This window comes from Calypte anna, chromosome 24 (genome assembly GCF_003957555.1).
Source record: "Calypte anna isolate BGI_N300 chromosome 24, bCalAnn1_v1.p, whole genome shotgun sequence".
In the NCBI taxonomy this organism is placed as follows: Eukaryota; Metazoa; Chordata; class Aves; order Apodiformes; family Trochilidae; genus Calypte; species Calypte anna.
In genome coordinates this window covers 1657153-1674274 of record NC_044269.1, presented here as the reverse complement: position 1 = coordinate 1674274, position 17122 = coordinate 1657153, and the positions used below count along the sequence as shown (strand labels likewise).

General features: G+C 43.0%; 1 protein-coding gene across 7 annotated transcripts in view; it reads left to right on the top strand.

Annotated features, from left to right (window-relative positions):
* Positions 1 to 17122, top strand: part of ZBTB44 (zinc finger and BTB domain containing 44) — a 41453-nt gene that overhangs the window by 4661 nt on the left and 19670 nt on the right. For 4 of the 7 annotated variants that reach the window (XM_030464660.1, XM_030464659.1, XM_030464658.1 and 1 more), the window contains exon 2: positions 12931 to 14000. The exons of 1 other annotated variant lie outside the window; for it this stretch is intronic. In XM_030464660.1, the coding sequence (XP_030320520.1) occupies positions 12983 to 14000 (1018 nt within the window). In that variant the 5' untranslated portion in view covers positions 12931 to 12982. 2 more of the 7 variants (XM_030464661.1, XM_030464664.1) reach the window with 2 other exon arrangements.

The window sequence follows — 17122 nt, the reverse complement described above, 5'->3', positions numbered from 1 at the left end:
ACACGATGACTGGTAATCTCATTGAGTGCCTCCTGGTTTTTGTACTAGGAGGAAAAATAAAGAAGCTTTTTCCAGTCACCACTTCGTTTGTAATTTTATAGAGCTCTGTGTTCTCAGTTTTCTCTCTTTGGGGTTTGTTCCTTTTCCAAGCTGCATTGCCCCAGTGGGTTTAGTACAACTGTCTGTAGATGTTGTTCTACACCACTTTTTTTTTTTTTTACTGAGCCCTGATACACTGTTTTGTGGTGATCTGACCACCATGTTTGTTTGCTTCTTTTACCCAAGAAGTCTAAATAAAGGCTTTTTTTCCAGAGCATTAAGAGATGCTTTTCAATAAAGGGACACTTTGCAGCTCATCTGTGCTAACGTTATAAACACTTACTGTGTGTAATGTTTTATATTAGGACAATGAGTACAAATGAACAGAGTAATTGTAGAGAGAGCTATTTTAGTGCAAATAGAATTCCAGATACTCCATAACATCCCTGATTATAAATCTAGCTGCAGATGGTAGTCAGTGCAGCATTTTGTCTTTGGGTATTGCCAAGCTTGCTTTGTGGGAAACCTGCAAGTTCTGGTGGGTGCTTGGCAGAGTGAAGGGTTTGGAAGCTGTGTCCTGTGCAGACCCAGGAGCTCTGGAAATCCCGAGTGTGTGAGCTGGTGCCATGTTTGGGATGGATATTCCTGTGGTGGTAGAGCTCTGCAGAACTGGCAGTTTCTGCAGATTTATTTCAGCCACTTGGTTTTTTGGGTTGTTTTTTTTTTTTTTTTTTCAGTGGATAAAGACCCCTGTTAAGAAAGACCAACTTGGAAAACTTTCTGTGAAATGTTAGTCAAGATGCTAAAGGTTTAAAAAAAAAACTCCAGAGCTTGCTTTATCTCCAGCCTGAGCCACAGAGATGGCTCTGCCACTCCAAGTTTGACCATACAAGGAAAGAAAGTTTGAAAGCCTCTATAGCTGCAGCTCACCTGATGCTGTGATTTGTTGATAAACACACAGATTTTTAATTTGGGGGGCCAAGAGCAACTCCTTTCAGGCATTTATCTGCATAAATGAGTCATTAGGAAAATGAAGGGTATAGTGAGTGCTGAAAGGGTGATGACACAACCACATTCCTGCCCTGCTGAAACTTGTTCAGGATTCTTTTCAGCTGCTGCTGCTGTTGGGAAGGTGGCTGCTTGTGGCTGGGACACCTTGGCTACCTGGCACCCTCCACCTCTCTGGGTTAGTGATGTCTTTCTGCCTCTTGGCTTGTACACAAGCTGTGACTTTGCCTTCATCTCTCCCATCTCCTCTTCACACAGTTGTTTTTTAGGTGTTTTTTTTTCCCCCTGGCATTGCTTATCAGCTTCTAGGATTTAACGGGGCTAGCTTGAAAATTAGCATTTTGGGAGGGGGGCTTCAGAAAAAAAAAGTGTTTATTGGATTTTATTAAGGTATAACTCTTCCTTGCTAACCTGGAATAAAAGAGAGAAGGAAAGGTGTCATTTTTTGTAATCAACCTGAATGCTTCAAACAGCAAATGGGTTGACAGGTAGGCTTTGTGCTCAACTAGTAAAAACCAGCACTTAGCCAAATTTAGCTGTCACAAACCTAATGTTTGCAATAGAGTCGTTTGTTGCTGTAAAATCAGGAGACAGGCTTGTCATTTCCAAGTGACAAAAATTAAAGCCTTGTGCACAGGAAGGTAGGAAGGAGGCACAGCTTGGGGGGGATAGCAGAGAGGAGGGATTTTTCACTTTGGTTGCTCCTGGCAGCTCCTGGGGTGTCACACACCTGCTTAGGGCCTGTGTTTGTCTTGAAGGAAATGAAGAAATACATGTGAGAGGAAGCGCAGAGGGGGTTTTGGGTGGGTTTTTGGGTTTTCTATTATTTTTCTGTATTTTTTTCTATTTTGTTTTTTCCTTTCCTTTTGACTCATGGATCTAATGCAGTAGTGCTACAAAAAAAAAAAAAAAAAAAATTTGAAGCCTACTAGAATATTTTGGTATGAAGATACAAACCCCATATTTCTTTCACATGGTACCAACTAAAAAGGGCTTGGAGATTTTTGGTTTTCTTACTGATTTGGGAGGTTGGCTCGAGTAGACTTTTTATTGTGCATTTTTCCTAAATTTCTGTTGATGTCCTTGGAGAGCACATCAACAAAGACTGAAATGCTTTGGGATGTATGGGAAATCAAGAAAAATCAGCTTTCTGCAATTAGTTTAGACCAGGAGGTAGCTGCCTTCTGACAAATAAATGTACTTTATGAGCATTTTTTGGCGGTTTGCACCACTTAAACGAATTGAATGTTCAGCTTGTATTTTTTTTTTCCTTTTTTCATTCATTTGTACTATTGTTAAAAACCAAGAGCCTCTCTTTTTATTCCACAGAGTGGGAAAGGGTCATGTAATGTCTTGTCCCTGCTTAGAAATTTGGAAGACATTAATCCTGAATCTGCACAGAGCCCAAGTATAAGGATCACATGAAAATTAGGAGTGAAAAGGGAGATTTTCAGGGCAAACCACTGTTCAACCAGTGAACTAACAGCTTGCTCATGTGCTTTTTCAGAGGAGTGCTGAAGAAGAGAAATGGAAGGGCAGTGAGTCTGGTCTGAAATACCTCTTACCTAGTGAAGTTTGCAACTTTAGTTTTATCCTGAGAGTCTCTAACAAGACCTTTTCACTGCTGGGATTGTTAAATGAGCCTTAGTTTTAAGTACTCCCAGAAAATTTGCTTTTATGTGTGATGTGGAAGAGTAACGTGAGATTCCTGCAAGGAAAAGTTCAAAGTGGGAAGTGGGGTTGCTGGGAGTTTGCTGGTTCAGCCGTGTGAAAGCTATATTAGGCACAGAAAGTTTCTCCTGTGCAACAAGTTAAATCCGGGGCCTTTGAAGTGGTGAATGGTAACATTCTGTCCTCTCAAAGAGCTGACTTCAAATACTCACACCAAAACTCGAAAAAACTCTGTCCTGGCTGGGGAAAACTAGACTTAGGGGGGAAATACAAGCTGTGAACTGTGGAGTTTGGGATATTTTGACAGGAATAAAAGGTAAGCAGGATTCTGTACCTGGTTGTGCTCCCTTTGCCCATCCCACCCTGGGAGATGGTACAAAACTGAGTGTTTTAAATTCCCCTTGGATAAATTAGAGTTCAGCTGGTTTGTCAAACAGGGAATTTGTTGGAAGCAGCCAACCCCAGTGATGTGGAAAGGTAGGGAGGCTCTGGAGAACATGACCTCTCTTCTCCAGAGGTGTGTGGTTGGCTTCAGCAAGCATTTTGTCTCCTGTGTTGGGTAAAACCAGTCGGTGGCATCAGATCAACAGCTTCCATGTGGCACACACACTGCTGTGCTGCCCTGATTACTGTAATCTCTGCTTTTAATTAGATCCTGAAATTAAGAGCCATCTTGATGATCAGTGCACTTCATGTGTGCCCCAGCAGTTCTAGCTGGTACACGTTTCCAGCTGCACCATCATCTGGTTCAAAGTCAAATGCTCTGAAAAGATCTGAGCAGAGTTTGCTTTACAGACAGATTAAGGCAAAGCTACACACAGAAAAAAAACCACCCCAAGTCCCTCTAGAGAACCCTTCAGGAGGTTCAAATGGCCATGGACAAATATCTGTCAAAAGACAGGGTAATAAAATAGTTTGATTGGTTTGTGGGCCTTTCAGTTAACTGTTCCATTTAATTTAATAGCATGGAGAGCTCTCTCCAAAGTCACTTTTAACTAATTAGCTTCCAGATCGTAGCTCAAGCCTGTGACTTGCTCCCTGGTATGAAATGTCAAGGTTTCAATTTCATACTGTTGGTTTTCCCTGTGAATTTCCTTCTCTTCCTATGGCTTCACTTCTCAGTTGTTTGTTTTTATGTATTCTGCTAGTGATACATCTTAACCTTTTCATCAGCATTTTTTGAGCCAGTGTCTCTAAGGAAACACTCCAGAAATCACTGCTAAAACAAGTCCTTATGGCACTTCACAGGTGAATTCTTTAACCTGTTATTTCAAGTACATGAATTACTTCTTTTCAGGCTGCTCCTTAGCTGCAGTTTGTCTGTTCACCTCCTTGTTTTCAGTAATAACTCTCTGTTATGTTATTCAGACATTGTAATGAAGTTCTCATCGTATGTGGCATTTCCTATTTTAATGAAAAATCCATTATCAAGTCAGTTTGATGTACATCAGCTTCAGTAAACACAGGTGGTGTCCCATTTTCTTTTTGTTTTCTTATTTTTCCTTCTTCTTTTCTTCAGATTGCTTTCACTCAGCCAGATTCCTGCCCTTGTATACAAACACCCATGAGCATGTATCCTTGAGAGATGAAAACACCTCTTTAATTTGAAGTAATCAGAGCTCCTCTGCTAAATATTTGAGAGATGAAATGAACACAAGCTTTCTGGCAGGTGTGTGCCACAAAACCCAGCCACTCTTTGAACAGTCCTGCACCTTTTCCTTGAGAACTGAACCCCCAGCTTGGATGTTTGAGATCACAGCCCTGTCTAATGGAACCATTTTGAGACTGACATCTGATGAGAGGAGTGGGAATGTGTTCTGCACACCTACAACAGGATCTTTAATCTTCAGGGTTTATCTAGGCTAGGAGCTGTAGCTCTGCTTTAGGCCTCTGCCTGGATTATCTAACACATTCAATGCCTTCCTGCAGTCTCCAGACTTCTTTGGTGACAAGATGTTGTCAGCTCCCAGCCCAATCCCAGTGCCACACAGACTCATTTTCCTTGGCCAGAAGCCAGCAGGACCATTCAGCAGGTTAAATATCACTATGTATGTCTTGAATTCCAGCTCTGTGACTCTTCCACAGAGTTTCCACAGAATTTCCCTGGTTATCTGTGCAGTGCTTATCTGTTTTGGAGCTGCTTCCTGACAGCTGCAGAGCCCAACACTTGTATTTGTCTCTCGTTTGCTCCAGATGTGCTGTGCAGCTCCTGCCATCCAAATGACAAAGAAAGCTTTGCAGGAGGAGGGCATTCTCCTGCCAACTGGAGCTCACTTAGCGGGAGAGGATTGCAGGCAGCTTCCTGTAGGCCATGGATATGGGATGCTAAAGGACAGGAATAAATCCAGAGGGGTGGCTTGCAGGAGGAAATGACTCTGCAGAGCTGCACGAGAGGCTGCTCCAAGGCTGTGGCTGCTGGGGAAGTTAATGAATGTGGCCTTGGCATCTGTCAGCTCTTACTCTCAGGCAGATGACTCCTGAATCCTGCCAGATGCAGGGGTTGGAAGAGCTCCTCTCTGAGTTCTAAGGACATGCTTGGGGCTTCCAAACTGCAGAGGACACACTCAGAGATGTGTCAGCCCGTGATGGTTGGCGAGTTCCGTGTCTTGCTCTCTCTTCCATCACTGGGAAATTTTTGGAGGTTTTGGGAGGCACCATTACTGGCAGATCCAGCTTGCTTTGAGTGCTTCTGTTTCCACCCTTTCTGCAGTGTGCTGGGCTCTAATGCAAGCTGTAAAACTTCTTCCTGTCAGCCTGCACCCAAGCTCTCTCTATCTAATATCTCCTGCCACACTGACAGAATATAACTGTTGAATTTTTGCATCTCACTTCTTCATTTCCATGCAAATGACTAACCAGGAAAACAAAAGAAATATCCCTGAGATACCTGGAGCTTCACATTACCTATGGGAACAGCAGCTCCTGGAAAATATCAATAGTTCAATGGATGGTTTGCAGCTTTTTCTTTGTTATAACCTCGTGATACCAGGACAGCAACTCTGTGAAATACTCTTTGGTGGTTTGCAAGAGCAGTGCCACCTCATCCTGACCTGCAACAGAGGTTTGGTTGTACCAAAAATCTGAGAGTTGTGCTGGCCAGGAGCATGCTCTATGCAGCCAGAACTTCACCTGCTTCCCAGTGATGAATGAGGATGACAAAATTCTGGTCAGCAGGCCCATCACAACAAAAGCTGAGGAGAGAAATGAGGCTTTTTGTAACTATTTTTAGGAATTTGCACAGAAGTAGAAGCTCTTTCATTGGCCTCACACCTTACCTCTGAGTAAACCACATGTCCTGGGGAGAGCTTCAGTTGGGTGCATTGGTTTCTGAGCAAAGCTTTATGCCTTGATGCTGTTACCAGTTAAAGCTGAAAGCCAGAATAAGTGAAGTTTTTATCGTCTCTTCTATGGGAATATAGTTCAAGAACTTAATCTAATTAACTTTTTTTAAAAACAGCAGTGATTAAGGCCCAGTTGCCAAATACAGTCCCTGGGCTTTGAATGATAAATTGCAGGGGTGATAAGTGGCTGAGAGCCTTGGCATCTCCTAGAGGAATCAGCTGCCTATAAAGCTACCACTTTGATGAAGTTCCAGTCATGCAGACTGCTCTGAGATAGTCTGTGCTCTTCTGTAAGGGGGTAAAAGTGCTGTTACTGCAAAAAATGCCCCCTGAACTTTCCTTTGTTTTCATTGTATCTGTAAATGTTTTCTAATTTTTTCCTTTCAGAAGGATTCTGGTGCAGGTGACCTGTCATCTCCATTTACAACAAAACCATTTTCTAGAAATAAATTGCTTTTTTTTCTGGCCCTCTTGGTCTCAATGCTTTCACCAGCTCTGGGAATTAAAGTGCACCTGCCTGCTTTGCATGATGCAAATCCTCTTTTCCATCACCTGAGTTTTTTTCTGTCCATGGTGAAGAATAATGTTTCCAATAGCAGTGGTCACACGAGTCAGTGCTGTAACTGTGGGCTGGGACTTCACCAGCCCCTCACACCTCATCTTGCTTCTCATGGCATGTGGTACTTTCAGCTTTTCTTTACTATTTGGTTTAATTTGGGGGAAACTTAGGAGATGTGTTAGGAATACCCGACGGGTGTTTCATGGATGCTCTGGGCCTTCCTTGTTGCAGAGTAAATATTTTGGGAGAGGAGCTGTTGAGATGCTTTTTCTTTTTGTGCTTTGCAGATAAATACTATTCCTGGTTTGTCAGGGAATTCATAAGGGAATAATAGGTGGTTTTGCACCTACCTCTGGTCCCTGCCCTGCAGAGCTTTGCTTTGGTTGACACCAAGCAGGTCATGCTTGTGCAGACCCAGGCCCAGCTGAGGATTTTCAGCTCTGCACATCTTTTCAGTAATGTTTTTGTCAAGAGTTGCAGCCTGGTTGACTTTTTAAACCTCACCTCTTCCAGCACTGGCAAGGAACTCAACTTGATCCTTACAAATTCATTTAAGATTGAGGGGAGGGTGGAAGCTTATTTCCATGATGCAGTTCCCAGAGGTGTAAGCAGGTCAAGGCCTGGGGAACACAGAGTTCATCTTTCATCTGAAAATGGTGTTGGCTGTTTCCACAGACCTGCAGCACTCCCCCATTTGAAACCACAACTCCTTCCTTTTTAGTCTGCTTCAACTCAGAGTCACTCTGGAGCACTGCCTCCCACCCTTCTGCAGCAGGCTCTGCTGGGCTGTAACTTGAAATTGAGGAAGATCTTCTCTTTGGGAAGCCTTTGCCAGGAATTTTCCAGAAGAAGAGGTGGCTTCCAGAGGAAGATGAAGCAGGTTGCCACTGTGGCATCCTTGGGAAGTGCTCTTGCAAATAAAAAAGTAATAAAAAAAAATAAAGTGGTGCATAAGTACAAGCTTGTGTGTGCACACAGAGCTAACAAGTGCTGTGTGTGAGTGACACTAATGGTAGATGGTGTCAATGGCCTCAAAAGCTCAGGCACATGAACTTGTGAAAAGTGCCAAAACCTCACTTTTTACAAAATAAATGGGCTTATCAAATGCAGTATTTGGGAGGACACAGGAAGAGCACAGCATGCTCTTTTCTGTGCCCTCTGCTCTGCAAGGGAGCATTACTGCTAACAATGAGGAGCTGGATTGGAGCATTTCAAGCCTTCAGCTTGCTGGGGGAAATTGCTCTGCCATTAAAGCTCCCAGGTGGAGTTATTTATCTCTCCATCACTGACTTTTTTTGTCTGTGGTAGGTAGACAAAGATCTTCCTCCAGGACTGTCCAAGAACAAACCCATCCACACCCCCCCTCAAATACTCCATAAAACAGAAAATGCCTGGAAATTGTCCTCTACTGTGAAGCTGGGAGGAAAGGGACACAGGAACCCTTTTAGTGGGGGAATGATTTGGGGAATCTAAAAATCTGATTCCCAAAAGTGAGAACCCGAGGACCAGGTCAGCCCCAGCCCTGAGTCTTCCAGTGGTTTTTGCAGGGTCTGGTGTCACCTCTGTTTACAGCCCACAGCTCTGCATCTATTTTGGGTTTGAATCTACCAGTGTTTGGGAAGTGGGGAACTTGGACACTGGGTCCTTTGTGAGCTGTGTCCAGTTTGAAGTCTGCTGGCCTGGAGGAAATTGGAGTTCTGAAGCACTGCACACTGAGCTGGATGCTTCATTCCCCTGCTTTGCTCACCCACTGCAGCTAAAGGTTACAGGTTTGCATTCCACACATTCCAGGACACCAAAGTGAGTGCTGCACATAGAGGTAATTTTGAGCTCAGAAACCTTGTGTTTGCCCTCTCTTTCTTTCCCTTTTTTTTTTTTTTTTGTTCCATAAATACTGTCAGAGCTGGCAGCAGCAGACTGAGTTCAAACCAGGTTTACTGATCTGACTTAAAATATGGTTTGAAACAAAGTTTAGAAAGTGCTGTTGATTCGTTTGAAGTGAGAGCAGTTTGACAGTTCCAGCCAGCAGGATTTTTGGGGTTTTTTCTTTCAAGTGAAGCAGGGCAAGATCTGTAGCAGATAGTACCTTTTATTAGGCCAGCTGGTGTTGGGGAAACAGATGTTTAGATACACAAGTGTTTAGAGGCTGAAATAGAAATAGCAAATTCAAGTACATGAGAAGAGCTGTTCTTATTCAATTATAAAGTTAATTATACTAATCAGTTGGAGGGAACAAGGGGAGCTTCTGGTACCTGTGTAGTATGGAGAGAAGGTGATCCAGGTCACACATTTATCCCTGCAAATTTGTGCTGGGGTTGCTGCTGCTGTTCAGGGGATGGTGCTGTAACCAGTGGCCATGATGAACTAAAAAATAAATGCCAGAAAAAGGCAGATAGTGATCTGATTATCCCATGGGTGAGTGTGCCAGGGGGATTGGGGAGCACAAGGGTGGGAAATTCCCAAGTCTTTTGGGCACAAAAGCCACTATTTATTTATCTGGATTCATTGGTTTCAGTGCTCAGACAAGTTAGTGTTTTCATGATGTTTTGTTAGCTGCCAGAGGATACAGAGGTCAAAGGTGAGGTGGTAGTTTTGTGGTGCTAAAAATTACTTTGGTTGTGAAATGATGTAGTTAAGTGAGAAGCTGAATGGGAAAAGCTCTATGATTTTAATTGGCTTTTCCAAAGAAAAAAACCCAAGGTTATTACCATGTTTCAAAACCAATTATTTGAGCCCTGAGGTCAGGCAGGAGAGGGATAAGAAGCTAACTTTTGGCTACATGGTAGTAGTCAGGTCACATAAACAAGGTGTTTAATTCTGCTGGGGTTTCTTTTCCACTTCCACAGTGTACACTTTCCCATGGTTACTGTTTCTAAGCAGAGAAACTTGACATGGTGTTTAACCATTGCCCCCAAAACAAGTCTTGGGTATGGAAGCATTTACCTTCAGGCTGCTTTTGGCTGAGAGAGGAGAAAATTCTCCTTGCCATGGAGTCCTGAAGTGCTCGAGTTTAAATTCTCACCTTGTCCATGCTTTGGCAAGATGCTGAATTCCCAGATGTTTCCAGCCTGGGAGCAGAGGCTGGAAAAACCATTTTCTTGAACTGTAAAGTGCCTGCAGCAAAGTTAAGTACAGCTGAAGGGGGCTGAAGTGTCCTCACCAGGAGGTTTTTAAAACTTTAAAGAGTGTCTTTAAGTGTCACTGTGTTTCTCTTCAGCTTTGAAATACCCAGATGTGTGGAAGGCCAGGGTAGAAGGGTGGGAGTAGGGATTGTGAGGAGGAAGGAAAAGGGAAGGAAAAACAAGCCACCCTTTTCTCCCATACCAACCCCAGTGCCTGCTTAGGAGGCCTGCTCATGGTTTGTAGCTGGAAGATTAACAACTTCTCCAGCTCCAACCTATTTATCACATAGTTTATGTGTGCACCTTGGTCTCCCCACCCCAAACACTCCCAAGTTACTGGCTATATTTAGTTCCAGTTTATGGTTCCTTAATGACTCCTGAGTGTAGCACCCTGTACCTCATGGTCTAACAGCTGCTGTCATGAGCTGTCTAATAATCAGGAATAAGAGGTGACCAGATGTCATTTCAGCAGGATGACAAGCCAGAGATGTTAGATTGGAGGTGAAGTTGTGGTGTTGCAGCCCTTGACTGCCTTTCCTCACCCTGACTGAGTGTGGCTATGAAAGTGTCCCTAAAAGATTAGCAAAGAGAATTGAACCATTTTATAACCTGGCTGAGCTCCTGCATGCTCAGCTTTTCATGCAGAAAATATTTTCATATTGTTTAAATTACCTTCTAAAAATATTGGAGGTTTTTGCTCCCTCATTAACTCTAAAAAACTGGTATTGCTCTTGCTCCTCAGCCCACCCCTTTGGATTTTTTCTGCAAATAATGTGCATGTGTGAACATCCTGTGTCCACACCAAAGCCCAAGTGGGAGCCACTTGTTTCCACGATGGTGTCAGTGCAATGACGGGGAACATCACTCCCCAGAAGTGACTTAACAGAGCAATATCCCACACTGGTGGCAGGCACGCTGCTCCTGTAATAAATTTAAATCAATTTATTGCATATCACTGACTTCCTTGATCTTATTTTGAATTCTGTAACTAGATCAAGGTCAAGGAAGCAAAAGATGAAAGGAGAAGGGGAAAGGAAACCAGAAGAAGGGAGAGGCAGGACAAGGAATGGTTCAGAGCAGAACTCTCACAGACTCTGGAGGGATGAGCATTACTCATTCAGGTGAACAGAGAAGAAAAATGGGTTAATCTGCTGGGAGTATAAGAACTGGGAGTATTGCTTGCTTAGGTTTTTCTCCTTCTTTAGAATGATGTGTTGGTACTGTTTCTAAAGCCCAGACAGACTGCTGACAGTCCTTGCAAATGTATTATTCTTTTTGTAGGCATTTGCTGAGCAGCAAAGTACTGCTGGATTTCTGATGTGCTGGGGAACTGCTGCAGCAACTGGGAATTCAGGGGGAAGGGTATCCCAAGGCCATTTTAGAACACACTGTCACAAGATTTTACTGGAGTGTTTTGGTCTGAGATCAATTAAATCTACTTTTTATTTGATTTATGCTGGAGAAAAGTCAGCCTGGATCTTCAGATTCCTCTGGAGGTCGATATGTTTTCTTTCACTGAAGGGAGTGTTTTGCTGGTGCTTAATTTCTTCCTCTGCAGTCGTGTGAAATTTCATTTTAAATCCAAATGTCCCTTATAGTTTCACTCAGACTTTATATATATTGTTAAATGTTAGGTAATCTTTTCCCTTGACTAGGTGTTTCCCTTCTGTCTGAAAGGGTTTGCAGGATCAAAAGTGCAATTGTAGGAACAAGAAGCAGCCAAGCAGAAATGCAGGACAAGGTAGGCTCTGACAGCTGCCATTTAAAGACCTGCTAAGACTGGAGAGATTTGTGGTGACTTGTTCCCAACTTGCTGTGCTCTTTGTGTCTGTGTTTTTCTGGACGTGTAAGAGAAAAGGGGAAGGGTGATGTACAGAAGCTGGCTGACTCCAGGAGATAATCAGATCCAATTATGTTGTTGCTGTTTAACCACCAGGAGATGATACTTCTGTATCATGTTAATGCTGTGAGTCATGGTGCAACTCCAGAAGACTGCATGGAAGCTTGGAGGGACCTCTAGAAGGTGACACAGGGGAGGTTATGTTTCCTTTACAGTGAAAGAAGTCAGAAAGAATTGGACACAGCCCAGGAACTGCTTAGTCCTTGTTGGGAGATGGCTTTTTGGTGGCCCCAAAAGTTCCACAGCAGGGGCTGAGGGTGTCTGGGCATATTACACCTAGCTTGGCACAATGTCCTTCCCCCCTGTATTGCAGAGGCAGTGAATTATGGAGCAGCTTCATCCTCCCCAAACCAGAGGCATTTTGTTTTCAGTATTAAAAATCAGCTTAAAAACCTGCAGACAGTCTGGGGTGTTACAATACTTTCTGCTTCTTCAGGACCTTGCTCCAAAAAGGAGTCATTTGCTCCCACACCTAGGGGAGAACTGGTCCCCAGAAAGAAGGCAATTTTGTATTTTTCAGAAGAAAGAAGGTGCCCTCCTTGTATTCTATATCACATCTATAACAGCAAGTTGTGTGCCTTTGATTCAAACCCAAACTTTCCGTTGAGGTTTATAATCCATTGTGTTTTTGAAGGAATTTTCACTAACTTTTCATCTTAGTCCTAAAATTTATTAAAAGCAGCTTTAGGCAGTCAGTACCTGCAGTACAGCAGGAAAGCAGAGCTGTTGGCAACTGTTTTATGTTTAGTAGCTTGCTTGATGTCCTCTGAAAATTCAAGCTGTAGCTTCTCTAAAACTTTCCTGATGTTAAATACCTTCTCTGGGAGATTTGCTTCCTCCTGCATCCTTGTACATTGACCCAAGCTCATGTCTTTTCCACTTAAAGAAGCATTTGACAACATCTGTCAGGTTTAAGAACCTTAAGTAGCCATTTCCTTAGCCCAGAAAATAAACCCACAGGTTTCTTACACAGCTGATAGTTTCAAAACTGCTTTTTTTTTTTTTTTTTTTTTTTTTTGTCTGGGTATTACAGACATTTGTTTTTTCTCTAAACTGTGGTAGCAGTTTGTTTTGGAGCGGGCAGGAGCAGAAATGCAGAAGATCATTTTAGTGACAGATTGGAAATAATTTGATCTGCAGGTTTGAAAAGGAGAAGCAGGGAATTGCAGGGCTGTAGAGTTATCCATGACACGGGCTGGATCCTGGAAAAAAAACCCCAACCGTAGAGGATCGTGTGGAGCGTTAGAACTTCCAGAGATGAAAATGACACTTTTTGCTCTGTGTTTTTAGGATACCCGTGATCTCTCCTATGTGGAAAGAACTCTAGCAGAAAGGTGAAAAAATGGGTGTTAAAACATTCACTCATAATTCCCCTGCTCACAGTCAGGAGATGCTGGGGAAGCTCAACATGCTCCGCAACGACGGACACTTCTGCGACATTACCATCCGCGTCCAGGACAAAATCTTCAGGGCTCACAAGGTGGTTCTGGCAGCCTGCAGCGACTTCTTCCGCTCCAAACTCGTCGGCCAAGCAGAAGATGAGAGCAAGAGTGTCTTGGACCTGCACCACGTGACAGTGACAGGATTTATACCTCTGCTGGAGTACGCTTACACCGCCACGCTCTCCATCAACACCGAGAACATCATCGACGTCCTGGCTGCCGCCAGCTACATGCAGATGTTCAGCGTGGCGAGCACCTGCTCGGAGTTCATGAAATCCAGCATTTTGTGGAACACGCCCAACAGCCAGCAGGAGAAGGTGCTGGATGCCGGGCAGGAGAACAGCACCAACTGCAATTTCACCTCTCGGGATGGCAGCCTCTCCCCGGTGTCTTCCGAGTGCAGTGTGGTGGAAAGAACCATTCCCGTCTGCCGGGAGTCGCGGCGGAAGCGTAAGAGCTACATCGTGATGTCTCCCGAGAGCCCCCTCAAATGTAACACACAAACGAGCTCCCCCCAAGTGTTGAACCCTTCAGCTTCTTACCCTGAGTCCAGAAATCAGCCCGTGGACTCCTCCTTAGCTTTTCCCTGGACTTTTCCCTTCGGAATCGATCGGAGGCTTCAATCGGAGAAGGCGAAGCAGGCGGAGAACTCTAGGACTTTGGAAATGCCTGGGCCCTCTGAGTCCAACAGGAGGCTTGCTGAGTACGTGGCGTGTGAGAGCACCAAAGCCAGCTCCCCCCTGGTGATCGAAGAGGATGTCCGTGTCAAAGTGGAGAGGTTGAGCGACGAGGAGGTTCACGAGGAAGTCTCGCAGCCCGTGAGCGCCTCCCAGAGCTCCCTGAGTGATCAGCAGACGGTCCCGGGAAGCGAGCAAGTGCAGGAGGATCTCCTGATCAGCCCACAGTCTTCCTCCATAGGTATGGCTGTTCTCTGGGGTTAGGTGTAGCTCCCCGTAGGCACGTGTGCACTTGGGATTTTACTGGAGGAAGTCTGTGTCCCTTGGGGTTGTTTATTCTCATCTTTTCCTTTTGGGAAACTTGCGGTTTGTTCCCGGTTTTATGAAATGTTGCAAATAAACCTTGATGAGGCCATGGAACTTGGAACTCTTTAAAGACCGTTGCAGAAGGCATCTAAGAAAGGTAAGCCTTGATGGACACCCTTACTCCAGAGGGATTGATAAACCCTTTTTACCTCTGGTTGCTTGAGTGGGGGAAATAATTCTAAATTATTCTCAGTTTGGGCATGATCTCAGCTGAGCTGCAACACCAGGCTTGAAAGACTTGTGTCTGCAGCCACAGAAGGATAGAGGGAGACATAAAATCTGGTCTCATCTCAACAGAGAGCCTTTGTAAGATTTGCAGAATGAGTGGTGGAACACTGTCATCCTAATGCCCCAGAAAAAAGCAAAACCACACAGTCATAATACTGAGACTCTTTTCCATTTCTGCAGGATTTAGTTCTCCTGTTGCTTCTTCAAATACTGCCAACTGCTGAGAAAAACTTTTTTTTTTAATTTTTCCGTGCAAGACAATTTGAAGCCAGTTTTGGGTTTTTCTAGGGGGCTGTTGTTTAATAGTAGCTAATACTTTAAGGTTACTATAGCAATCTTTGTTTCCTTCTTTGCACAGGATACGTTGTCTGGCTTTTAGTTAAGTCAGAAGATAGGGGTTTTGCAATAGTTCCAGTTTATTAGCAAATTTTTGCCTCTGACAGCTATTCTGCTTTTGCTTAAGTGCTTGACCTATGTTTGGTCACTATGTTTGTTTACTGAAAGACTTTTAATAAAACCTGTTCTGTTGGCAAGCCCTGGGAATGGTTAAGGTCTGCTTCATTCAAGGAAAGACTGCTGCAGTTACTTAAATAAATAAACTACAACAAAGTCAATAATTTAGACCTAATAGCCTGCATTATTTGTTTGGTTTGGTCAGTGTAACACTGGGACTTCTCTGCAGAAAGTGAGTGCTAGGTCAGGCTGACCATTCCAGAGTTGCAATATAGAATCACTGTTAAACTATTCAGGTAATAATCACTGAAAAGAAATGAAAATATTTTCCATTTTTCACACCTTTCAACACTTCACATTGGTGGTTTTGTGTTTGTGTAGCTCGTGTGTTGATATTTTAGATCCCTAATGTTTTTTCTATTGTTCTATTTGCTGGAGACAAGACTGTTTACCTTTTGTGGGAAGCAGGGGTAGTATCAGTTCAAATACAAATCCTTCAAGCTGGTTTGCCAAAATAGATTGAAAACTGATAGTAACAATTTGTTTGCTGGGTAGTCCCCAGGAAAAGCTGTTCTTGTTCAAGAACAGGTTGAGTTTGACTCAGGTTTTAACTCATGGGAGTAGAAAATTAGGAAAGGCCTTGCTAGGGCCATAGGAGAGGAGATGCAAATGATGTCATCAGTGTAAATGTACCAGCAGAGACAAAATAGAACCAGTAGAAATAATTATTAGAGAAACTTTAAAATATCAAATGAAAGGAGGTAGTTTTACCAAGTATAAACTTCATGCCCAAGCAACTTAGATGAAGAAATTGAAGAAACTCTTAAGAGTTAGAAATACCAGAAAAAGCTGGTCAGAAGTTGCTTAAATGAAAGGGCTGTGAGAGTGTGAGACTGGGATTGAATTGCAGGGGGGGAGGTGCCCCCAATGCTATAAATCTCCTTTTCTAAGAGAGTGTTAAACAAAAGTTACTTTGAAACTCACTCCACCAGCCAGGTTTACTGAGACCTTACTGAATTCTATTCCTGCCCAGGTGATTTCTGTTGAGAAGCCACTTGGCACATCTGCCCTCAGAAGTTACCAGTGTTGAAAGCACATGACATTTTGGGGCAAGTTTTCCATTTTCTGTTTCCTGTTCAGGGTTTTGTAGCACTGAGGTCATGTACCTGATCATTTGTACAGCACAGGGCAGAGTGTCTGGGGCATTAGTGATTATAATGTTGAAACTTTAATGTCTGTTCTTCCAGATATTGATACATGTTCTTCCTTCAAATGATTACAGAGAGGGAAAAAAAAATCAGTGGTAACCCCAAATCTGTTCTTTGTCCTTGAATATGTTTGAATCAACACTTAGTGGTCTGCATAGTGTTAGTAACTGTCCTCAAAATAGTTTTTATGCACATTTTGCTCTAAAGAGAAGCAGTGGTCATGCTTCTTAGCACAGCTCACACCTACCTAGTACATGATAAGGCTTGCTTTGTAGCTAGCAAGCACTTTTTTTACCTCCCAAAGATGTATTTCCTTATGCAGCAATATAAGAACAGTAAATGGAAGCAGCAAGATATGTTAAAGTACAGCTTTCTCTTCCCTGAACATATTTTCCTCCTATAATTGCATGTATTTATCTCAGTGTTTTATAGTGCATTTATAAAAGCAGCCCTGCCTCTCCTTTTGATATTGTAAAAAGCTTTTATTCAGTCTTCAGGCAATTTCCAGAATTGTTCATTTGCAATTTATTATATTTTGAAGCACTTTAAAATATGGAAGGAGACGTGGAGCAGGGCCTTGATAAATAAGTCATTATGATTACAACAATAACTGTGTCTGAGAAGATATTTTCATAACTCATTAACACTGTTTCCATTTGAGAGGTGAGGGCATAAAATTAAACCTAAGACAATCTGGGCTTATTTTTCAGCAGACTTTCAGTTAAGTATTTCACGAGAAAGGATAAATCAAAAAAATGGGATTAACTTTCATGGCTTTATAGATTGCAGAGTTGCTGAATTTCCCCAACATAGTTTGCCAGCTCCTAACAAAATTATCAATTTTGAGTCTTCTGGTGTTAGTTTGAAAATGCTGGAGATGCTAGTTTCCTCCCATCCCTGGCCCCATAACATGAAGACTTCTTCGTCTTCCACTTCAGAAAGGTTTTGTAGAACATCCTGCCCTTTACAGGGACAGCCTGGTTTGGAGACTGTTCTCCTTCCTTTTGACAAAACAAGAACATTTTCTGCCTCTCTTTCCATGTCTTTATTCCTTCTCTTTGGTTTCCCATTTGCTCTGACACTTGTCATTGTAGACCTGATGCTCCTG